Raw genomic sequence first — 24,329 nt, 5'->3', positions numbered from 1 at the left:
TCAGTGCCTTCTCATCAATGCTGCCTATCCGTGCCTGCTCATCAGTGCCTTCTCATCAATGCTGCCTATCCGTGCCTGCTCATCAGTGCCTTCTCATCAATGCTGCCTATCCGTGCCGCCTCATCAGTGCCTCCTCAATGCTCCATTAGTGCTGCCCATCAGTGCCTCCTCATCAGTGCAGCCTCATCAATGCACATCAGTGCCCATCAGTGCAGCCTCATCAATGCACATCAGTGAAGAAGAAAAATTACCTGTGTAAAATTTTATAATGGGAACAAGGAAAACTTTTTTTTTTTTTTTTCTCAAAATTTTTGCTCGAAAAGGTTTTCGTTTTATAGTGCAAAAAATAAAAAACCCAGAGGAAGAAAGCTCTACTTGTGTGAAAAAAAAAAATTATAACATTTTCATATGGGTACAGTGTTGCATGACTGCGCAGTTGTCATTCAAAGTGTTGACAGCACCCCCCCCAATCCTCTGTCATTCGCCTAGGCAAATTAGATCCGTGCCTCCTGGAATATGTGACATCAAGGAGGCACCGGAAACCCTGCACGTCATCCCCATTCAGTAACGGAGAAGGGGGGTGGGCTTAGCAGCCCAACATCAGAAAGCTGTACCAGAACCCCTAAGAGCTGGCGCAGTCTTTCAGTAACATGGTGATGTGGGACCCAGCTGCGGCTGCTAAGAAGAGGATCTCAGCAGGACAATACTGGATCTGCTGGTGGGTGAGTATCTTAAATGCACACAGAGCATCAGGCAAGTGGGGAAGAACAAAATAGGGGTTGGGGGTCAAATTCCTCTTTAAACCACAAAATGTAATAATTACCCATTAATCCGGTCTTTTTGTGTGTTTACCTACAATCTCCTGTGGTGGTCTGAGCAAAAAAAAATTTGGATTAGGAGTTTTTTCTTTTCTATATAGGAACCTGTGAAGCTCAAATGTCTAGAAGACATAAGCAGCCCATTCTGAAGGAAATATATCCTTTGCTCTTCAAAGAAAACTATTATGGGGGGGGGGGGAATGGGGGGGCTTCCTGGCTGTTCTGCTGAAGGTACAGACACGCCATTTAGGTCCTCCATGCTTCTCAAGCTCTGTGATGAAGGATTCGTTGTGGTTTGTGTCTGCCCTGTTACTGCTTTCGAATTCATATGTACAAATGCTTAGTAAGACTCTGATGCCATGGGATGGTTCTCTTCTCGCCCCTAGGAGCGCCCGCCAGGATGTGGATGACGAGTACAGCATATCTCACGCTGCCCCTACAGGCCCGCAGTCCTACTATGCCGTAGCACATGCTGTTAGTGAGAGAGTAGACAAGCAGTCCAGCCTTTTGGTGAATGGTGTTCTCAAACAGTACCAGGTGAGGACGAGGGGAAGACGCGTCGCTCTGTGAGCCAATACAGTTCTACATTTTATATACAGTACTCATTGATCTTTCATTGACATGGGCTTTGTCAGATCACAATACTTCAAACTTTGTAACATTTAATATACAAATAGGATTTTCTCATACAGTGTCTGCCAGCTCTAATACAAGCTCTTAAAATGATTCTAAAGGCCTATTTTTTTTTTTTTTTTTAAAGAAAAAAAATAACAAACCTGTCTATACTTACCTGCTGTGTGCGGTGGGTTTTGCACAGAGCAGCCTGGATCCTCCTCTTCTTGGGTCCCCCACTGGTGCTCCTAGCCCTTCCCATCTGTCGGGTGCCCTCACAGAAAGCAGCTTGCTGTGGGGGGCACCCGCTGCTCTGTGTGTCCTTTTACACATGGAGGCGCAGCTGCGCTCAGCCCCCTCGCTTTTCTCATTGGCTCGGCCCCGCCCCTCTCCTCATTGGCTCACTGGCTGTGATTGACAGTGGTGGGAGCCAATGGCTCCCGCTTCTGTCTCCGCCAATGAGAAGAGGGAATCTCGGGATAGCAAAGATTCCAGTGCACATCGCTGGATCGAGAGGGGGCTTAGGTAGAATTAGGGGGGCTGCTGCACAGAGAAGGTTTTTTTTACCTTCATGCATAGAATGCATGAAGGTAAAAAACTTTGAGCCTTTACAACCACTTTAAGCCATTTGACTGGACTACTGCACTGCCATCTAGAAATATTCAAGCACTGTGCTTTCTGTACTCCACCACTTGCCATATTACACACCTCAAATTCACTTTTACCTGGAGCTGACAAGGCCTAATGCAATGCAAAGCTCCTGGCATTCCAGGTCTGTGTGAGGTCTAATATAGAGGGCCATTGTTTGCTCTTTAGACTTGGGCTAGGGAATCACACTGTTAACCCCTTCCCTCCCACTGGGTGGGATTGACAGTGATCACATGATTGGAAGGTGTTCCTGTTGGATGTCAAACTTGAGTCCAGAGCGAGAGTTGTCCATCCAGTGGCACATAAACATCAGCCACCCAGTGATGCATATGTGTCACGTGTGGACGTTCAAAAAATGTTGCTCCAATATTTCATATTCCTGATATCTGCCTGTTGTACCATGTACTTGTGTTTAAAAAGTATACTGTTCTTTGTGTGAAATCCCTGGTGTTCCTGCCAGTCATTCTGCTTGCCTATTAAAACCTAGGCATGAGATCACAGTGTGGTCAGTTTTTCTCGCTGTGCGGGGTACTCAGCCCACTCTCGTCCAATGATGAGCCTTGTGCTAACATGCCTCCCCTTGCAAAATCATTCACTAGGAAGACCAGTGTTCTGTTGTTTGTCCTCCCCCAGCTCTCTGAACTCTTTATGCAGCTCAGATCGGAGGGTATTTGATCACTCATAAAAAGGGAAAAAAAGCTGTTTATAATGTGTTTTTAAAACGAATGGGTTGTTTTACAATGTGAGGGTTCACGTATACTTTAACCACTTTACAACCGCATATGACGTCCTTCCAGAGCGTGCACCCGGCCCTGAAGGTGATCACTGTATCCTATGGACACAGCTAATCACATGTCTAGGTAAAAGGCCAATCACAGTAGCCTTTTATTATTATTATTATTATTATTATTATACAGGATTTATATAGCGCCAACACTTTGCGCAGCGCTTTACAATATAAGGGAGACAGTACAATTACAATACATTTCAGTACAGAAGGAATAGGAGGGCCTTGCTCATGGAGCTTACAATCTAAAGGAAGGGGGAGGTGATACAAAAGGTGATAGCTGCGGGGGATGATCTGGTGGAGGTGATTCAAGTACAGTTCTTAGGTGGAGGTGGGGTAGGCTTCCCTGAAGAAGTGAGTTTTTAAAGATCGCCTAAAGGCAGACAGGGTGGGGGCTGACCGGACATGCTGTGGTAGGGAGTTCCAGAGGATGGGAGAGGCTCTGGAGGAGTCCTGGAGGCGAGCGTGAGAGGAGGTGATGAGGGAGCTAGAGAGGAGGATATCATGGGAGGAGCGGTGTGGGCGATTTGAGCGGTATCTGTGGATGAGGTTGGTGATGTAGCTAGGGGCAATGTTGTGGATGGCTTTGTAAGCTGTGGTTAGTATTTTGAATTTTAAACGTTGGGTTAGTGGAAGCCAGTGGAGGGATTGGCAGAGAGGGGCAGCAGTCACTGATCGGTTGGTAAGGTGTATGAGTCTAGCAGCAGCATTCATAATAGACTGAAGGGGGGATAGCCTGTGTAATAGTAGACCAATGAGGAGGGAGTTGCAGTAATCGAGGTGGGATATAACCAAGGCGTGGATAAGTTGTTTTGTGGTGTCATTGGTCAGGAAGGGTTGGATTTTGGAAATGTTCTGGAGGTTGAGGTGGCAGGATTTAGCCAGTGATTGGATGTGGGGCCCAAAGGCGAGGTAAGAGTCTAGGATTACACCTAGCACCCTGGCATGAGGGGAAGGACCAATAGTTGTGCTGTTGATCTTAATGGTAAAGTCAGGAGTGGGGGATCGGGGGGAGAAAATATTACAAGCTCAGTTTTTGAAAGATTGAGTTTGAGGTAGTGATGTGACATCCATGCTGATATGTCGCTTAGTATATTTGTGATATGTGAGATTGAGGGGGTGAGCTGGGGAGTGGAGAGATAGATCTGGGTGTCATCAGCATAGAGGTGGTATTAGAAGCCATGGGAGGTTATCAGTTGGCCCAGGGAGGAGGTATAGAGAGAGAAAAGGAGGGGCCCAAGAACAGAACCTTGGGGTACCCCAACAGAAAGAGGGAGCGGAGGAGGAGGAGTTGTATGTGACACTGAAAGTGCGTTGAGAAAGGTAAGAGGAGAACCAGGAGAGAGCAGAGTCATGGAGGCCGATGGAGTGGAGTTTACTGAGGAGGAGTGGGTGGTCGACTGTGTCAAAGGCAGCGGAAAGGTCGAGGAGTATGAGTATAGAGTAATGGCCGTTGGTTTTAGCAGTTAGTAGGTCATTAGTGAGTTTTAGTAGGGCAGTTTCTGTGGAATGTTGTGGGCTGAAGCCAGACTGTCTCGGATCAAGAAGGTTGTTGTTGGTGAGGTAGCAGTTCATACGGTTGTGAACAAGGCGCTCGAGAAGCTTGGAGGCAAACAGGAGCAGGGAGATGGGTCTTAAGTTATTCAAACAGGTGGGGTCCAGCAAGGGTTTTTTGAGAATGGGGGTAACCAGTGCATGTTTGAGTGGGGAGGGAAAGGTGCCCATGGAGAGTGAGAGGTTGAAGATGTGGGTTAGAGAGTTAAGGATAGAGCAAGAAGGAGGCTGCAACAGTCGAGAGGGGACAGGATCCAGGGGACAGGTGGTGAAGTGAGCCTTGGAAAGGAGATCGGTAAATTCCTTGGTGGTAACAGGGTCGAAGAAGGAGAGTGTGGAGTTTGGTGTTGGGCCTGGGATATTGGTTAGAGGAGGAAGCTTGACACTGGAGATCTCATCACGAATTGTCGATCTTCTTGAAGTGACTGGCAATCTGCTGTGCAGTAAGTAAGTTGGTGGGTGGAGGCAGTGGGGGGTGGAGTAAGGAATTAAGGGTAGAGAAGAGTTGACGAGGATTGGATGAGAGGGTCTTGATGAGAGTGTTGTAGTAGGTTTGCTTAGCAGCGCGGAGGCTGGAGTTGTATTTGAGAAGAGCGGACTTGTAGAGGGTAAAATTTTCCAGGGATTTATTTTTATGCCATGCTCGCTCAAGAGTGCGGCTGCGTCTCTTGAGACTTCTGGTGTCATCTGTTTGCCAGGGTTGTGACAGGCGAGATCTGGTTCTGCATGTAGAAAGAGGAGCAAGAGCGTCCAGGGAGGATGATAGATAGTAGTTGTAGGCAGATGTGGCCAGCTCTGGGCAGGACAGGGGTGCAATTTCATCATAGAGGCGCTCAGTAGCGGAGTGGAGAAGGTCAGGGCTGAGGTGATGGCGGTTTCTACAGGTAACAGTTTGCTGGTTGGAGGCATGGGAGGTAGGAGGCAGGGAGAGTGTGAAGCTGATAATGATGTGATTAGAGAGAGGAAAGGGGGTGTTAGAGAGGTTACAGGGAGTGCATAGGTGGGTGAATACAAGGTCAAGGGTGTTGCCATTGGTGTGGGTGGTGGATTGTGACCATTGTGTTAGGTTAAAAGAGGAAGTTAGGTTGAGCAGTTGAGAGGTGGCAGGGGTGCGAACATTGACTGGGATGTTAAAGTCACCAAGGATGATGGCAGGCACCTCAGAGAAGAGACCGTATGGTAGCCATGCTGAAAAGTCATCGAGAAAGCGTGAAACTGGGGCCAGTAGATGACAGCGATCCTCAGACAAACAGGAGAATAGAGACGAATACAGCGCACTTCAATAGAGCTGCGGGACAGAGACGGAGGGGCAGGAAGAACCTGGAACGTGCTTTGTGGGGAAAGAAGGCTGACTCCGCCCCCTTTTCATCTGCTGGGTCTGGCCGAGTGAGTCCAGAGGAGGCCGCCATGGGAGAGTGCAGCTGAGGAGTCAGAATCGGAATCCTGGAGCCAGGTTTCGGTAATCGCAAGAAGGTTGAGGGAGTGGGAGAGGAAGAGGTCATTGATAGTAGAGAGTTTGTTAGAGGCTGAGCGGGCATTCCAGAGGGCACATAGTAGGGAGAGGTTGGTGCGTGGAAGCAGGGGAATTGAGATGAGAGAGTGAGGGCTGCTGCTTCTGTGGGTTGGAGTTTGATGGTGGAGGGCCAGGGTTTGGGGCAATGTCTCCAGGAGTTAGTAGTAGGAGGGTGAGGGAGGTGGGGTGGGAGCGAGATTTATATAAGGGCAGATGCCGCAGTGCTTTTGTAGCGGTGACATTATGTGGACCAAGAGAGAGCAGGAGATAAGTGCAGTGATATTGGGAGGGCAGAAGTGAGGGTGATATGTACAGGTTGTGTGATGGGGAGGAGGGGTAAACGAGAGAGTTTGAGAAGAAAGGGCATTATAGCAACAAAGAGTTAGCAAGAGCATGCTGGAGAGAGGAGAGATAACAAAGGAAGGCAGACAGAGAGAGGGAAGAGCACATGCAATCTACTTGAGGTGGAGCACTAATGTTTGTACTTGCCTTAGTTAAAGTGCCGTGTTGAAAGTGCCATGTACTTAGCGCCGTAATGCGTACTTTACGCAAGGAATGCTAACCTGACCCTCGCCAGCCGTCCCATGGACTGTAATTTATACTTGGATGGACGGGGGGGGGGGGAGGAGGTTAGGCAATCCTTCAATGAAGAGCTAATAAATGCCACATGGGGGATGTGTCCTGCCCTTAACAAATTGCAAGCAGGATGGACACAAGATAAGGCAAGGTGTTTGATCTCAGCTACCACGTGATCAGATGTGTCTAATGACACAGCAGATCACAAAGTAAATACAGTTGCCAGTTATCAGCAGCACTTTCCTCACACTGTCACAGTGTGAGCAAAGTACTACCAATAACCGGCAAATGTCACAGAGCAGATCTGCACTGATAATCGGGGCACTGATCATCAGTGCCCACCAGTGTCACTCATCAGTTCTGCCTATCAGTGCAGCATCATCTGTGCCTCCTCATCAATGCCCATCAGTGCTGCCTCTCTGTGCCACCTCATCAGTGCCCATCAGTGCTGCCTATTTTGTTTGCAAAATTTTATGATGGAAACAAAGAAAAACCTTTTTTTTTTTTCTTCGAATGTTTTGCTTTTTTTTGTTTTATAGTGCAAAAAATAACCCCAGTGGCAATTAAATACTACCAAAGGGAAGCTCTATTTTGTGTGAAAAAAGGTTTATGGGCACAGTGTTGCATGACCTTGTAATTGTCATTCAAAGTGCAACAGCGCTGAAAGGTGAAAATTGGCCTGGGCAGGAAGGGGGTAAAATTGCCAAGTAGGCAAGGGGTTAAAGACTACCTTTAGGTCGTGGCACCTATATGTTAGGGGTTAAAGGGCTTTTGTAGTTTGCTAAACACAGCAATCTTTCAGGTTCATCAAGACCTTTTCAAGGCTATTTTGATGAACATTGCTGACCATTCTACACATTTAATGATCTGTGAATTAGACTTTCACAAGCAAAACTGTCTTTCTGTTGTAACATTTGTATCACTGCTTTCTTCTCACACCATGTGCTGTCAGATCAAAGGCCTGGAGTGGCTCGTGTCCCTCTATAACAACAATCTGAATGGGATCCTGGCTGATGAGATGGGTCTCGGAAAGACTATACAGACGATTGCTCTGATCACATACCTCATGGAACACAAGCGCATCAACGGGCCATTCCTCATCATAGTGCCACTGTCGTAAGTATCAATGTATAGCTTTTCTAAAAAAAAAAAAAAAAAGGTTTTCGCTTGGCTTTAAAACAGAGAGCCCCTCCCATTCCACTTGAGCGATCTCATTCCACAGGATGGAAGATTACCTCTTTTCCATATACAGGCATACCTCGGTTTTACGAATTTAATTCGTTCTGCGGGACTTTTTGTATAGCGAAAAATTCATAAACCGACACACCATTTCCCATAGGAATGCATTGAAAACCAATTAATCCGTTCCTGAGGTCAGAAAAAAGTAAACGCTACTAAAATACTGCCTGAGTTATTTTATCACGTCATGCGGTATTTTAGTAGTGAGAACCATGTGTTAATGTTTCAGCTGTCAGCGGGGTTCCCCACTGACCACAGAATGTGAAAGAATTGCTAGCAATTAAAAAAAAAAAAAAAACGGCTTGGGGTCCTCCCTCCCATCCATACTAGACCCTTATCCGGGCATGCAACCCAGCAGGTCAGGAAAGGGGGGGGGGGACGACAAGCGAGTACAACCCCCTCCTGGATCATACCAGGCCACATGCCCTGAACATGGGGGGGGAGGGTGCTTTGGGGCAGGGGGGGGGCTCAAAAAGACAGGACATGGTCTTTGACAAGTCCTTTATTAAAATAAATAAATATCCCCCGCAGTAGATCCAACGTCAATCACAATGCCTGCCGCTGACCCGAAAAAAAGAATTGAAGAAAAAAAAAAAAGTTAAAGCTTAGCTTCAGATGATGGCTCCCTCTGTCTGTCTGCTCCGGTGGTTTGACAGTTCTTAACTTCTTGGCACCAGCCGAACGCAAATGTGCGGCCTCACGCTGAGCAGCCCCACATTTGCGTACTATTAAAAAAACACGTGCTGAGAGTGCTCGCCCTGCGCGCTCCCAGCACACACGTTCGGTTCTCACAGAAAGGTTTCGATCGGGACCTTTCCCAATCATGTGACCGCGAATCACGGCAGTCCCATGACCCTAAAACTCTGCCCCGCCTCCCGGAACCCTTAAAGGGCCGGGAGGCGCCGGCGCCAAGGGGTTAATTATGTAAGGGGCGGGGTCCCCTGGGAACATCACCCAAGTGACCCCACCCCATGTGACATCATTGATGTCACATGAGGTGGGGTCACATGACTTGTGTGTTTTTTGTTTTTTTTTGTTTTGTTTTTTTTTTTAAATCCATGGATGAGTACTGACTTAGTGTACCATTTACTTTGGGGGTGCTACATGACAAGGCTTGACATAGTGACTTCAAGCTTTCTAAACCTTTGTCTAAAGTAGTGGTTGTCAATTTACGAGGTTTAGGCGGACTGTGGTTCCTTAATCACCAAAGGACCATATGTAAAATGCATTATAACTAATGCTAGAGGCTTCAGGTAAACTAGAGGAAATGATAGTCAGTGGATATGCTACAGGTTTGGTTAGAGACTGAAGACATGTTAACAAACACAGTGAGAGCCTGGGACCATTTACCTTGAAGCTAGTAGAGATCACTGCTGTTTTCCCTATACATATCAATGCTACCATACCAAAACAGACTGCTGATGTCCAAGGGCCACCCAACATGTGTCCAAGGGCATTATGAGGTATTTTGGTACAGGTTGGTTACCAATAGCCTTAAGTATTCTACCCTTTTGAGTATTCCCATATGTCACCCCCTACTCCAATGAACACAAACTCTAAGATCAGCTGAAGGCCTGTACTCTCTGCTTAAACTTGAATCCTTTTCAACTTTCCATTTTCAGGACACTATCTAACTGGGTTTATGAGTTTGACAAGTGGGGACCCTCTGTGGTGAAAATATCATACAAGGTAGGTTATTGAACTGTATAGCGTACTACATAATTTTTTCACTGTGAACTAAAACTGAAATGATGGGTGCTGCTCAAGACCCTCAACATACTGCAAGGATGGAGTTCATCCCTGCTCCAAAAGTCAAACAAGAAGCAAAAAGTCCTATAAGCCGCACATCACTACCAGACCCTGTACATAGATGGGGCCTCCTCAGCCCAGGCTCCAGCGAGACCACATCCCTCCAACGCATTTCGCTCCTCTACCTGGGTACCCATGATTAAGCTTCGGGGGTGGAGTAAAACGTGATGGGGTGTGTGGATGTCATACATCTCTGTACAGGGTCTTGCAGTGATGTGTGGCTTATAGGACTTATTTCTTATTGACATAATTTGTTCAGCCACAATGCAGTGCTTTGTGTAATCGACATCTTCCTCTCTAGGGATCCCCTGCTGCTCGCCGTGCATTTGTCCCTATACTCCGCAGTGGAAAATTTAATGTTCTGCTTACTACATATGAATATATCATCAAAGACAAGCACATCCTGGCCAAGGTAAGAGCAAATTCTCATGACTAAATCTGAAGAAAGATCTTTGACTTCACATTTCCGGTTCTCAGCCTTGGGTTGTGCCTTCTAGATCCGTTGGAAGTATATGATTGTCGATGAAGGTCATCGTATGAAGAACCATCACTGCAAGCTAACACAAGTCCTTAATACTCACTATGTGGCCCCTCGTCGCCTGCTTCTTACCGGTACCCCTCTACAGAACAAACTGCCCGAGCTGTGGGCACTTCTGAACTTCCTGCTGCCAACTATTTTCAAGAGCTGCAGCACATTTGAACAGTGGTTCAACGCTCCCTTTGCAATGACGGGAGAGAAGGTATGCTAACACTGTATAAGGTGCCTGATATATGGAAAATTTGGAGACTGGTCCCATATGGAACAAAAATATATTTTAAAATTATTTTTCCCCAATATATTGCCATAAAGTTGAAATGGTACGTGTATGTATGTATGTATGTATGTATGTATGTATATATATATTATTGCATGTTGAAATGCTTTTTTTTTTTTATTAGGAAATATATGAAAAATATGTTATATTTTAAAAAATAAATTTTAAATATACTGCATGCCTTTAAAAATCGAAATCTTCATTTTTGGAATTCATTTACAAATATATGTAAAAATATATGTTAAAAAGACTTTTTTTATGTTAAAAAAAATCTGAAGAATATATTTGAAAAATATATATATTTTACAAAAAATTTTTTTTTTAATACATTCTTCAGATTTTTTTTTTTTTAACATATAAAAGCCATTTTAACATATTTTTACATATATTTTTAAATGCATTCCAAAAATGTAGATTTGGATTTTTTACCTCTTCCATACAGGGCACTTTTACCTCCTTCCTGCCCAGGCCAATTTTCAGGTTTCAGCGCTCTCCCACTCTGAATGACAATTGCGCGGTCATACAACATTGTACCCAAACTAAAATTTTATCATTTTCTTCACACAACTAGAGCTTTCTTTTGGTGGTATTTAATCACCACTGGGGTTTTTATTTTTTGCTAAATTAACAAAAAAACCCAAAAATTTTGAAACAAAAAACATGTTTTTCTTTGTTTCTATTATAAAAGTTTGCAAATAAATAATTGTTCTTCATAAATTTAGGCCGAGATGTATTCTACTACATGTCTTTGGTGAAAATACCCCAAATTAGGATGTATTTTTTAGTTTGTAGGAAAGTAATAGAGTTCACAAGCTATGGGATATATGAGTATTGATCAATCCAGAAGTACTGACAGCCAATCTAATTTCTTGAGGTCCAAGAATGTCAGAACAGTACAGATATCCCCCAAATGACCCCTTTTGCAGAGTAGACAGTCTGACGTACTCTGCAGGCGCGCAAACTGCGCATGCCCGAAAGGACGCCATATGGCGTCCACCTGGAAAGGTGAGTGTTTTTGTCGGTCGCTATTCGGCCATAGGCCAGGCGGGAAGAGGTTAAAGACATACAGTATATTTGAAATGTAGTTTTAAAAATATTTTCCATATTTTATAATAATGCATTTCAACATGGAAAAAAAAAAATATATATATATATATATAGAATATGGCCAAAAATTTAGCATTTCAAATACGTGGCAATATATTTGGGAAGAATATTTTTTAAATATATTTCAAATATATGTTTTTTTTCATGTGGGGTTTTCTATAATAACCAATCTAAATCTTACATCTATGCCTGGAAAAACAGAATATCTGTATCCCTTTTGGAGAGATTCACCTTCCCTATTATTTTGATTGTTGTTACGGGGATAGAAGGTGATGGTGAACAACCAAAATCTTGGATTTTCTAATACTTTGAAAAGTGGACACGTTCTGAAAACCAATGTCAGAAGGGCTTTTCTTTCTGTATTTTGTCCAATACAAAATAGATGAAGGTATTTTTTTTTTTTCTTATTGAAAGACACAGCTGTTTTTGTCTTCAGGATTACAGAACAAGTCCCTTTTGAATGTGACAAACTACTACTAGATACACCACAGACTGGAAAAATTAGAACTTTCAGACCTACAGTATATACAAGTGGGTTATAGTGTCATCTACAGGAGGAGGACAATAAGTGCAAAAGAAAACTAAATGGGCAGCAAGGACAGGACTGTAGGTGGCTTAACTGCCGACTGTCAGTTTTTCACTCAGCGTTGAGCGTTAACCACTTCCCGTACGGCCCATGTATATACATGGCTAGATGGAAGCAGTGCAGGGGCGGGTGGCTGTTTATAAACGTCCTCCCTGCTTGTGTGCGCAACCGATCGTTGTACGGGACCTCTGTGCGAGTTCCCAATCATGTGATCACTGATTCGTCAATCAGTAATCCCATGAAGAGTAGTAAGCAAGATGTCACTTCTGACATCATTGCTTACTACGTGTGAAATGTGTAAATGATCACAAAGGTCACATGGTACAAGGCTATTCACAACAGCCTTGTACCATGTGACAAGCTGTGACCAATCACAGCTCTCACAGCATTTCTCAGTGGCTGCAAGAATGCAGCCAGAGAGGAGAAATGATTGCTTTTGCAGCCTTTGAGTGTAAAAGCAATCAGTGTAAAAAAAAAAAAAAAAAAATCTTCATCACCCCCTACAAGTAGTACAGTGTCACTATGGTGACACAGTACTGCTAGGGTGACAGTATGTTAAAAAAAAACAAAACCATTAATAATATACAAAAATAAAATAATGTAGATAAAAATTTTGACAAATTATAATTTTTGGTTCTAAACCAATTTGTGTTATTTTCTTTTTTTTTTTACAAAAAAGATAACTGAATACATTTTGGCCAAGATTTAAGACGAAAGATTTATTTGCAAAATGTTATTTAAAAAACCCATTTTTTTGACTTTCTAAGTTATATAGCATAAAAATCCCCGTGTTGAATAAATACCACCAAAATAAAGTTTTATCTGTCTAAAAAAAAAAAAGCTAAATTCATATGGGTACAGTGTTGCATGACCGTGCAATTGTCATTCAAAGTGTGATGGCGCTGAAAGCTGAAAATTGGCCTGGACAGGAAGGAGGTGAAAGTGTCCGGACTGGAAGTGGTTAAGGAACTGTTCTTGTTTTTGGTTAGCACAGCGTCAGACCAGTTAAACTGAGATGCACTGTGTTTTCCAACACCGTTTAGAACCAGCATTTACTTTTTCAGCAATTTTTAGCTAAAGTAGCTCTACGGTTGCTTTGTTCCACATTTGCCAGCCTTAATTCCCCATGGGCATCAATGAGCTTTGGCCGGCCATGACCCTGTAGCCAGTTGACCGGTTTTTCTTCCTTTGAACCATTTTTGGAAGGTCCTGACCACTGCAGACCAGGAACATTCCAAAAAAGCTGCAGTTTTGGAGTTGCTCTGACCCAGTCGTCTAGTCATACAAAGTCGTGTAAATCCTTACGCCTGCCCATTTTTTTTTTTTTTTCTGATTTCAACATATAGCGGCTGTATAACCCCCCCCCGTTGCCTATTTATTCTTTCTGTATCAAGTATCTTACTCCTGTAGATTATGCTATAACTCTCTTGTATATGCTTGATCTTCAATTATTAACTTTGTCTCTCAGAGAAAAAAATTTTTGTGTACAAACTTATTAGCAAGTGCAAAATATAGTACAGAATACGTGATATTAGCCAGTTCTGTTACTGAAGCCATACGACTTCTGTAACAGAACAGTATAGAAAATAGTTGTGTAATATCAATATAGATGAAGCATAATAAGAATCAATGTCATAAATTAAAACATCACGGGTGTAAAGAATCAATCAGAAGTCAAACTAGTATAGATCAGACATGCATAGGAGCAGATAGGACAGCTTGAACAAGTTGCATATACCATATTTGTACAAAGTAAAAGTTCACAATAACGGAGGAAAGAATTTTATGGTAAGTACAAAAACTCTAATTTTTATGGTCAGACCTCAGCTGTGTGTTGTTATTGCTGTTTTGAATTAGAACCACGAATAATTATCTTAACACAATTTTCTTTCTTTAATTTAGGTGGATTTAAATGAAGAAGAAACGATTCTAATTATTCGTCGTCTTCACAAAGTCCTCCGCCCTTTCTTGCTTCGAAGGCTTAAGAAAGAAGTGGAAGCTCAGCTGCCAGAAAAGGTAAGAGCTTTATAAATTGAAAAAAAAATCACAGCTGAGACCTGATTGATTGATGTGATCAACATGGGGAAAAAAAAATGTAATTAAAAAAAAAAGTGTGTGTATATATATATGTATATGTGTATGTATATATATATATATATATATATATATATATATATAAGGTACTTACAGTCAGGTCCATAAATATTGGGACATCGACACAATTCTAACATTTTTGGCTCTATACACCACCACATTGGATTTGAAATGAAACGAACAAGATGTGCTTTAACTGCAGACTGTCAGCTTTAATTTGAGGGTATTTACATCCAAATCAGGTGAACAGTGTTGGAATTACAACAGTTTGCATATGTGCCTCCCACTTCTTCTTAAGGGACCAAAAGTAATGGGACAGAATAATAATCATAAATCAAACTTTCACTTTTTAATACTTGGTTGCAAATCCTTTGCAGTCAATTACAGCCTGAAGTCTGGAACGCATAGACATCACCAGACGCTGGGTTTCATCCCTGGTGATGCTCTGCCAGGCCTCTACTGCAACTGTCTTCAGTTCCTGCTTGTTCTTGGGGCATTTTCCCTTCAGTTTTGTCTTCAGCAAGTGAAATGCATGCTCAATCGGATTCAGGTCAGGTGATTGACTTGGCCATTGCATAACATTCCACTTCTTTTCCTTAAAAAACTCTTTGGTTGCTTTTGCAGTATGCTTTGGGTCATTGTCCATCTGCACTGTGAAGCGGTGTCCAATGAGTTGTGAAGCATTTGGCTGAATATGAGCAGATATATTGCCCCAAACACTTCAGAATTCATCCGGCTGCTTTTGTCAGCAGTCACATCATCAATAAATACAAGAGAACCAGTTCCATTGGCAGCCATACATGCCCACGCCATGACACTACCACCACCATGCTTCACTGATGAGGTGGTATGCTTAGGATCATGAGCAGTTCCTTTCCTTCTCCATACTCTTCTCTTCCCATCACTCTGGTACAAGTTGATCTTGGTCTCATCTGTCCATAGGATGTTGTTCCAGAACTGTGAAGGCTTTTTTAGATGTCGTTTGGCAAACTCTTATCTGGCCTTCCTGTTTTTGAGGGTCACCAATGGTTTCCATCTTGTGGTGAACCCTCTGTATTCACTCTGGTAAGTCTTCTCTTGATTGCTGACTTTGACACACATACACCTACCTCCTGCAGAGTGTTCTTGATCTGGCCAACTGTTGTGAAGGGTGTTTTCTTCACCAGGGAAAGAATTCTTCGGTCATCCACCACAGTTGTTTTCCGTGGTCTTCCGGGTCTTTTGGTGTTGCTGAGCTCACTGGTGCGTTCCTTCTTTTTAAGAATGTTCCAAACAGTTGTTTTGGCCACGCCTAATGTTTTTGCTATCTCTCTGATGGGTTTGTTTTGTTTTTTCAGCCTAATGATGGCTTGCTTCACTGATGGTGACAGCACTTTGGATCTCATCTTGAGAGTTGACAGCAACAGATTCCAAATGCAAATAGCACACTTGAAATGAACTCTGGACCTTTTATCTGCTCATTGTAATTGGGATAATGAGGGAATAACACACACTTGGCCATGGAATAGCTGAGAAGCCAATTTTCCCATTACTTTTGGTCCCTTAAAAAGTGGGAGGCACATATGCAAACTGTTGTAATTCCTACACCGTTCACCTGATTTGGATGTAAATACCCTCAAATTAAAGCTGACAGTCTGCAGTTAAATTACATCTTGTTCGTTTCATTTCAAATCCATTGTGGTGGTGTATAGAGCCAAAAATGTTAGAATTGTGTCGATGTCCCAATATTTATGGACCTGACTGTATATAGCGCCGTCAATTTACGCAGTGCTTTACATATATATTGTACATTCACATCAGTCCCTAACCCTCAAGGGGCATACAATCTAAGGTCCCTAACTCACATTCATACATGCACATATTAGGTTAATTGGATCCTGTCTAAATTGTCCCTACCAGCATGTCTTTGGAGTGTGGGAGGAAACCAGAGTACCCGAAGGAAACCCACGCAGGCACAGAGATGGAAAAAAAATATATATATTTTTATTATATATATATATTATTTTTTTTTTACACAGTTCACACTTACCGAGGTGGATGAATTGCTCTGATGTTGCATCTGTTCCCCGCCGGCTCGAAGGGTGAAAACTCAGCGATCACATGACCGCTGAGCTCTGTCAGTCTCTGTTCAGCTCACTGGAGCGCAGGGCTGTGGATGGTCAGGGAGTGGTTGGCTCAGGCTCTCTGAGGCTGAGCTAAGTGCCGCTACAGACTCTGAGGTGGATCCCGACTTTAGAGTTGGGATTTTTCCCCAAATTGGACTGAAACTGTCAGCTGAAAATGGGTCACAGGAGTGCAGAACAAACTGTACTTCTGTGATCCACAGGAGAAGTGCAGCCAAAAGCGCTTGGGCTGTACTCCTTTCAAGGCTAACTTGTGACTAAAGGGCTGTTGTTTTTACTATGTGTAATGTCATTTTTTTCCCTTTTTATAAGAATCCTTTTTTTTTTTTTCTAGGTTGAGTATGTCATTAAATGTGACATGTCCGCGTTACAAAGGGTTCTGTACAGGCATATGCAGGCCAAAGGAGTTCTTCTTACAGACGGTTCAGAGAAGGATAAAAAGGTAAGATTTTTGGCAGTGACTCTTACTGCCTCTTATGGTGACATGTACAGTAGATGACATGTATATTTTCCTGCAGGGTAAAGGTGGTACAAAGACCCTGATGAACACTATTATGCAGCTTAGGAAGATTTGCAACCACCCGTACATGTTCCAGCATATAGAGGTGAGCTCAGACACTTCTGCTACTTTTTTAACTCGACGATCAGCACTGTTGCCTTGTAGCTGAGGCCCAGGGTTCTGTTTTTGCCAAGGTCCTATTTGCACTGTGTTTTCTGGAGAGCGTCTTAAAGATTCCCTTTTCTTTATGGAAATATTGTTCCTCATCTACCCTAGTGGGCCCTGAACTTTATGGTATTATGTCTTTGCAGGAATCCTTTTCCGAACACTTAGGTTTCACAGGAGGCATTGTGCAGGGGTGAGTATTCCCTCCATTTCCAGTGATAACGAAAAATACCTTAACATGGAAGTGACTGTACTTAATGACGAGTTGACAAAACTTTGCTAAAGCTTTCTCTTCTGTGTTTTATAGGCAGGACCTCTACCGTGCCTCTGGAAAGTTCGAGCTCCTTGACCGAATTCTTCCCAAATTACGAGCCACCAACCACAAAGTTCTACTCTTCTGTCAGATGACCACCCTCATGACCATCATGGAGGATTATTTTGCTTATCGTGGCTTTAAATACCTCAGATTAGATGGTAAGCTAGTTCTTATTTCTAGGTTGGGAATCTGGCCATGCTCTCTGGCAGGGCTACCTTGTTGGCTGTTTGAAGAAGGCCTTTCGTTAACCTCCCTGGAGGTATTCCCAAGTGTAGCTCGGGGTTAACTTTTAGTACCAGAAGCGGTAACTCCGAGCTGCACTTGGGAATACACTGCAGTGATTCTCCAGCGATCCCTGTTTCATTTACCTTGTCCTGCGATGTCCCCCCTGCAGCGTCCCTGGCAATGTCCTCCGGCCGATGCTGGCATCTGTCTTCTGGGTTCCGTTCCCTGTGAGCATCGGGACGCATGGGGGACGGAACCATCGGGAAATTCAGAAATGTAAAAAATTGTACATTCACGCAATATACTAAAATCTGATAGTATTACATTACTGTATCAAAGAATTTCACATACATTTTGTCCCGAGTGCTTTGTCCTGCGCCCTGCCTGCATTTTTACTGTTTTTTCTGCCTGGAAACTGAGAAATGTCCATGGTGTCCAAAAAGCGTCCCTTTAGGTCAAAAGTGGTTTTAGACCAGCTAGAGAACAGCGATAATAAATCAGAACCACTTGCAGAATTGAGTGATAATGATTCGTGGGGGAAATTCGTCATCAGACACTGAAAACGATTTTGCGACTGAGCTCAGCGATGTGCAAACTTGGCGCTATATTTCAAATTTCAGTGTTTTTGGTTTGATTATATTATTGAATTAAATGTATTATTATGATATTATTTTTTATGATTATTTATTATATTATAATTTATGATTTCGTGTTTCAAATTTTATGATACCCGGGATGTTTACTAGACTCTTGTTCGGACAGGTTTCAGTCAATTATTCCTAAGAATTACAGACCTACAAACAAAAAAAAAAAAATTTCCATTGAAAATAATGTACTGCTTTGAGCACAGAAATACTGACATAATCACACTGCCAGGGAGGTTAAATAATGCCTTTTTATATGCTTCTGGTAACAGTCACAAAATCCTGAACGTATTTCTTGTCCTTTAGGAACCACTAAAGCAGAAGACCGTGGAATGTTATTGAAGACCTTCAATGAGCCTGGATCAGAATACTTCATCTTCCTGCTCAGTACTCGTGCTGGAGGCTTGGGCCTCAATTTGCAGTCCGCAGACACAGTCATCATCTTTGACAGTGACTGGAACCCACATCAGGTAAGCAAGAGAGGCAAAATCTGTGATAGTCAAGAGTTTACAGTTTGTAGACCATTCAGTTCTATTAATCTTCGGGGATTTGGCACTGTACTGTAGAGCTGCCAATATATTGTAGAGACAATCAGATGTGTAAAAAAAATTTGCTCTCTATGTGAATAAGCATAGGCCATCGCCATGCTTTTTTTCTATAGAGTCAGGAAGAGAAAGGAGGAAAGGTCCGCTGTCCTGCTGCTGGCACTGCATATCGCAGGGAAGGGTATATTGCAGTCAGGTCAGGCCTGCTCACCTGCTCAGGTGACTCGCATAAGAGCAGTAAATCATTTGGGCCCAATCTGCCAAAAAACTTGGCAACTGTCATCTGTCTACGATAACTAAACATCTGGGAACAGGCATCACAGGGGAAGTGTTTGTTACGTTTCTTCCTGTTTGTGGCCCGTCAATTAATACCTCTTTTGGAAATCGGCTCTCCATCACGTCCAACAATGCCACCATCAGGCCCGCCCCGCAAGCCAGAGTACTAGGTGTCATTCTAGACTCCAATCTGTCCTTCCTGCCCCAAGTCCATTCACTAACAAACTCATGCAGACTCCACCTCCGCAACATCGCCAAAATACGCACGTTCCTAACCCCAGAAACCACTAAGCAGCTCATCCACTCCCTCATCATATCTCGACTCGACTACTGCAACTCCCTCCTCACTGGCCTGCCTCGCCACATGCTATCCCCGCTTCAGTCGATCCTGAATACGGCAGCCAGACTCATCCACCTTACCAACCGCTCTGTTTCCGCCCCCCCCTCTGCCAATCCCTCCACTGGCTTCCGATTGCCCAACGGATCAAATTCAAAATCCTAACGCTGACGTACAAAGCTGTCCACCATACTGTCCCGAACTACATCACCCACCTGATATCCAAATACAACCCAAAACGCACTCTCTGCTCCTCACAAGACCTCCTTCTCTCTAGTTCCCTAGTCTCCTCTTCCCATGCCCGCCTACAGGACTTCTCCAGGGCGTCACCCATTCTCTGGAACTCCCTACCCCAATCCATCAGACTATCCCCTACTTTCCTCTCCTTTAGGCACACCCTGAAAACCCACCTCTTCAGGGAAGCCTACCCCACCCCCTGCTAATTCCCAATCTCCTTCACTCTTCCTACCACTCCATCCCCCACAGCTATTTCCTCCTGTACCACAATCCCCTCCCTCCTAGATTGTAAGCTCCAAGGAGCAGGGCCCTCGAACCCCTTGTGTATCGTATTGTTATTGTACTGTCGCATGTTCTGTCTCCCATTGTAATGTACAGCGCTGAGCGAACTGTTGGCGCTTTATAAATACTGTATAATAATAAAATAAGAGTGATAAACATAAGCTGTTGTGGTCGGTCTGGCTTCGCTTCTCCTCTATGACTCTCCGTGATGTGTGCCCCTGCTGCGCTCTAGTGGAGTTGTGCTTTGTCCTCCCGTTTCGATCTCATTTTGGCTTAACCGCTGGTTGGACCCTGTGACGCATGTTGTGCTATGTGTGTCAGGGTTGTTTCCATGAGACACTTCCGGGGAGCTATCCCATTGCTGCTTACTGCCATCCCTGTTCCCCACCCCTTTCTTTTTTCTCCATCGATATCCTTTCCACTGACCCTTTTTTTGTCTTTGTTTTTCTGTTTCCTCTCCCCCCCCCCCCCCTTTTTTTTCTCTCTCCTCCCTTTTTTTCTTATCCTTTTTCCTCAATTACGATTTATCATCTTGGTCGTGCAGAGTTCTTCCATATTGGTCCATACATCGTGCTGGGGATACCCCCCCGACAATCTGTTATGTTTTACCTCCGTAATATGGGCTATCGATCCTTCCTCTTACTGTTATATTGCACTATCTTCATTTGCCCACTTGGATCATAACCGCCTCTCTGATGTTTTTCATTTGTTTATGTACTTGTACTCGCTTTTTTTTTTTTTTTATATAATTCCTATGTTTTGTTTGTTAAACTTATGTAAAATAATAAAGACAGATTTGCCTTTAAATATCTGGGAACAGATTTGATAATTCTATTTTCACACTTTTTTCTCTTTTTGTACAGGATTTACAGGCCCAGGATCGAGCTCACCGCATTGGTCAGCAGAACGAGGTGCGTGTTCTGCGTCTGTGCACAGTAAACAGTGTGGAAGAGAAGATTCTGGCAGCCGCAAAATACAAGCTGAATGTGGATCAGAAGGTCATCCAAGCTGGAATGTTTGATCAGAAATCCTCCAGCCACGAGCGGAAGGCGTTTCTGCAGGCCATTCTGGAGCATGAGGAGCAGGACGAGGTGAGGACACCCCCTATTCCTTCATATTGCCTTCCTTTGCTGCTTTTTTTTTTTTTTGTCCTGGCTACTTATCCACCCTTTGTTTTTCCTTCCTCCATTCATCTTCTTTTCCATTTATCCTTTTTCTGTTACTTTTTTCTCTTTTTCCTTCCCCTTCCTTCTGTTGTGTTTTTTTTGTCCTTCTCCCTTCCTCTTTACTTTCTCTTTCTTTCCTTTTACTTTCCTAATTTTTTCTCATTTTCTTTTTGCATTTCTTGGTTTCCTGCTCTCTCTTTTCCATTATGTTCCTTCTGTCTTTGTCCTTTTTTACTTTTTTGTTTTTTGTGTTTTTTTTTTTTTTACTTTTTCTTTCCTCTGCATTTGTTCATTTTTTCCATTTGCTTTCCCCATTTTCTTTCCTTTCCTCTGTCTTTTTCCATTGCATTCCCTCTGCCTTTTCATTTTTACCCTTTCAAAATAAAAATTGGAAACCTCTTGAAACTCTAAATATGCCACTGGGAGTCAACCATAATTATGATTCATAAAAGCATTCTTTATCCACTTAAAGTAAAGTACTTAAAGCTTCCTTTTTTATAAAAAATAGCAAACATGTCATACCTGCTCTGTGCAGTAGTTTTGCACACAGCTGTCCCTATCCTTTTCTTTTTGGGTCCCCCCCATGCCCCCAGAGAAAGCTACTTGCCCTAAAGGCACCTCTGAGTGCTCATTCCTGAGCCATTGCTCTAAGACACCGAGCCATGGCTCGGCCCCACAACCCCCCCGCTTTATCTTCATTGCCTTACTGGCTGTGATTGAGAGCAGCGGGAGCCAATGGGCTCCTGCTGCTGTCTCAGCCAATGAGCAGGAAGACTCCCCATACAGCTGAGGCTATTGTGAACATCGATGGATCGGAGGGGGGCTTGGGTAAGGATCGGAAAAGGAGGGGGGGGGGGGGCTGCTACACACGAATCCATGAAGGTAAAAAACCTTGAGCCTTTAAAACCGCTTTAGGCTTCAGAAGGTTTTACCCCCTTCATGACCAGGGTATTTTGTTTCTCTTTGGCACTGTGCTACTTTAACTGGCAACTGCATGGTCATGCAACAGTGTACGCAAATAACGTTTTATATCCTTTTTTTCCACACAAATAGAGAATTATTATTCGGGAAAGTATCCAATAGTGCATACCATACAGTCATATAGTCAGTCCAGGGTCTATATAAAGGAGTTTAACCACCTCCCATCTGGCTGTTGTATATAAACGGCCGGACGGTGGCAGTGCAGGGGCGGGTGGCCATTTATAAACGGCCTTCCCGCCCCCTGCTTGTGCACGCTCCCTGGGAGTGCGCAGCATAGCGATCCGGTGCCCGCTGTGTCCTTCGGACACAGTGGAACGCCGATCGTCAGACGGGACCTCTGTGCGAGGTTCTGATCATGTGATCACTGATTGGCCAATCAATGATCACATGCAAAGTAGTAAGCAAGATGTCACTTCGTGTGAAATCTGTGAATGATCAGAGGTCACATGGTACAAGGCTATTCACAACCTTGTACCATGTGACAAACTGTGACCAATCACAGCTCACACAGTAGTTCTCAATGGCTGCAAGAATGCAGCCAGAGAGGAGGAGAAATGATTGCTTTTAAAGCCTTTATGGGTGTAAAAGCAATCATTGTAAAAAAAAAAAAAAAAAAAAATCTTAATCACCCCCCACAAGTAGTACAGTGTCAGCATGGTGACACTGTACTGCTAGGGTGACAGTATGTAAAAAAAAAAAATAATAAAAATAAAAATGTAAAAAAAGTTTAAAAATTATTATTTTTGGTTATAAACTAATTTGGGTTGTTTTTTTTTGTTTTTTTATTAAAAAGATAACGGAATAAATTTTGGCCAAGATTTATGATGAAATATTATTTATTTGTAAAATTTTTTTATAAGAAAACCACTTTTTTTTTTCAAAATTTTTGGACTTGCATTTACATAGCAAAAAAAATAAAAATCCCAGTGGTGAATAAATACCACCAAAATAAAGTTTTATCTGTCTCATAAAATGGTAAAAACATTCATATGGGTACAGTGTTGCATGACCGCGCAATTGTCATTCAAAGTGTTATCGCGCTGAAAGCTGAAAACTAGCCTGGATGGGAAGGGTGGGGGGGAGAGAAGTGTCTGGACTGGAAGGGGGGGGGGGGAATGTCCGGACTGGAAGGGGGGGGGGGGGGGTTGGGGAAGTGGCCGGACTGGAAGGGGGGGGGGGGGGGGGGTTGGGGAAGTGGCTGGACTGGAAGGGGGGGGGGGGTTGGGGAAGTGGCTGGACTGGAAGGGGGGGGGGGGTTGGGGAAGTGGCTGGACTGGAGGGGGGGGGGGGGGGGGTTGGGGAAGTGGCTGGACTGGACTTGAAGTGGTTAAGGTTAAGGGACAGAGACAAAGTAAAGTGCACTATACACAGTATCTCATATAGACAACTCCAATTTTTAAGGCTGACAAGGAATCTTAGGAAGTGCCTGTCTTAAAGCGTGTTTTGCTTAGGGTCAAATATCCAAAGATTGGAGATAGTATCCCCCTTAGCTGGGAGCATTGGAAAAACATTTTTTCTTCCCTTTCCTCTTTCTTGTGGTTCTGGCAGATCACATCATTCAGTAAACACGTGCTTTTGCAGGAGGAAGATGAGGTTCCTGATGATGAGACTGTGAATCAAATGATTGCAAGACATGAAGAGGAGTTTGATTTGTTCATGGTAAGTCGCATGCCTGCTTTTATAATACAATGCTTCCCGTGACTAATGCAGGCCATACATGGTTCGAATTCCGATCGATTTTTCGTCCAAAAATCGAAACATCGTTCGTTCTGTAATCCGATGGTGCCATTCGTTTTTCATGAAATTTCCAGCATGCCAATAAACGAAATGGGGAGGAATCACGAAAATTGGCCGATGCCATTGCCCCACTAACAAAGCGAAAATCGGCCGATTATTCTTAGGTCCAATTTTTGTACGAAAATCGTTCGGAATTCGAACCATGTGTGGCCTGCATTAGATGAAGACTGCCGCTTTGTGACAACTGTCACCTGGTCTTATGGCTGCTGTCTTTATTTTTTTAGCGAATGGATTTGGACAGGCGGCGAGAGGAAGCTCGCAATCCCAAGCGCAAGCCTCGTCTGATGGAGGAGGATGAGCTGCCATCTTGGATCATTAAAGATGATGCTGAGGTGGAGCGTCTTACCTGTGAAGAGGAGGAGGAGAAAATGTTTGGTCGGGGTTCCCGTAATAGGAAGGAGGTGGATTACAGCGACTCTCTGACGGAGAAACAGTGGCTAAAGGTGTGTTCCTGTTTGTTGTTAGTTATCATGTGTAGAGCAGATATTTAAAGTGTAATTGAAGACTTAAACTTCTTTTGTCAGATTTTGGGTTAACATCAGAACAGTAATAGGGGGGAACTCTACCAATAGATACAC

At 43.5% G+C, this 24,329-nt stretch overlaps 1 protein-coding gene across 4 annotated transcripts in view; it reads left to right on the top strand.

Annotated features, from left to right (window-relative positions):
• The window catches only part of SMARCA4 (SWI/SNF related BAF chromatin remodeling complex subunit ATPase 4), a 66,904-nt gene that overhangs the window by 28,478 nt on the left and 14,097 nt on the right, over positions 1-24,329 (top strand). For 2 of the 4 annotated variants that reach the window (XM_089661891.1, XM_089661889.1), the window contains 14 exons: positions 1,205-1,355; positions 7,461-7,624; positions 9,370-9,436; positions 9,858-9,968; positions 10,054-10,296; positions 13,967-14,080; positions 16,616-16,723; positions 16,800-16,886; positions 17,092-17,138; positions 17,253-17,419; positions 18,437-18,600; positions 20,671-20,898; positions 23,536-23,613; positions 23,976-24,194. In XM_089661891.1, the coding sequence (XP_089518017.1) occupies positions 1,205-1,355; positions 7,461-7,624; positions 9,370-9,436; positions 9,858-9,968; positions 10,054-10,296; positions 13,967-14,080; positions 16,616-16,723; positions 16,800-16,886; positions 17,092-17,138; positions 17,253-17,419; positions 18,437-18,600; positions 20,671-20,898; positions 23,536-23,613; positions 23,976-24,194 (1,948 nt within the window). Of the gene's footprint in view, positions 1-1,204; positions 1,356-7,460; positions 7,625-9,369; positions 9,437-9,857; positions 9,969-10,053; positions 10,297-13,966; positions 14,081-16,615; positions 16,724-16,799; positions 16,887-17,091; positions 17,139-17,252; positions 17,420-18,436; positions 18,601-20,670; positions 20,899-23,502; positions 23,614-23,975; positions 24,195-24,329 lie in introns of all 4 variants that reach the window. The other 2 variants (XM_089661890.1, XM_089661888.1) reach the window with 1 other exon arrangement.

This window comes from Staurois parvus, unplaced genomic scaffold, assembly GCF_062004578.1.
Source record: "Staurois parvus isolate SC_StPar_1 unplaced genomic scaffold, SC_StPar_1.0 ptg001400l, whole genome shotgun sequence".
Classification (NCBI taxonomy): Eukaryota; Metazoa; Chordata; class Amphibia; order Anura; family Ranidae; genus Staurois; species Staurois parvus.
The sequence above is the reverse complement of the archived record's forward strand: the minus strand, read 5'-3'. Positions and strand labels throughout refer to the sequence as shown.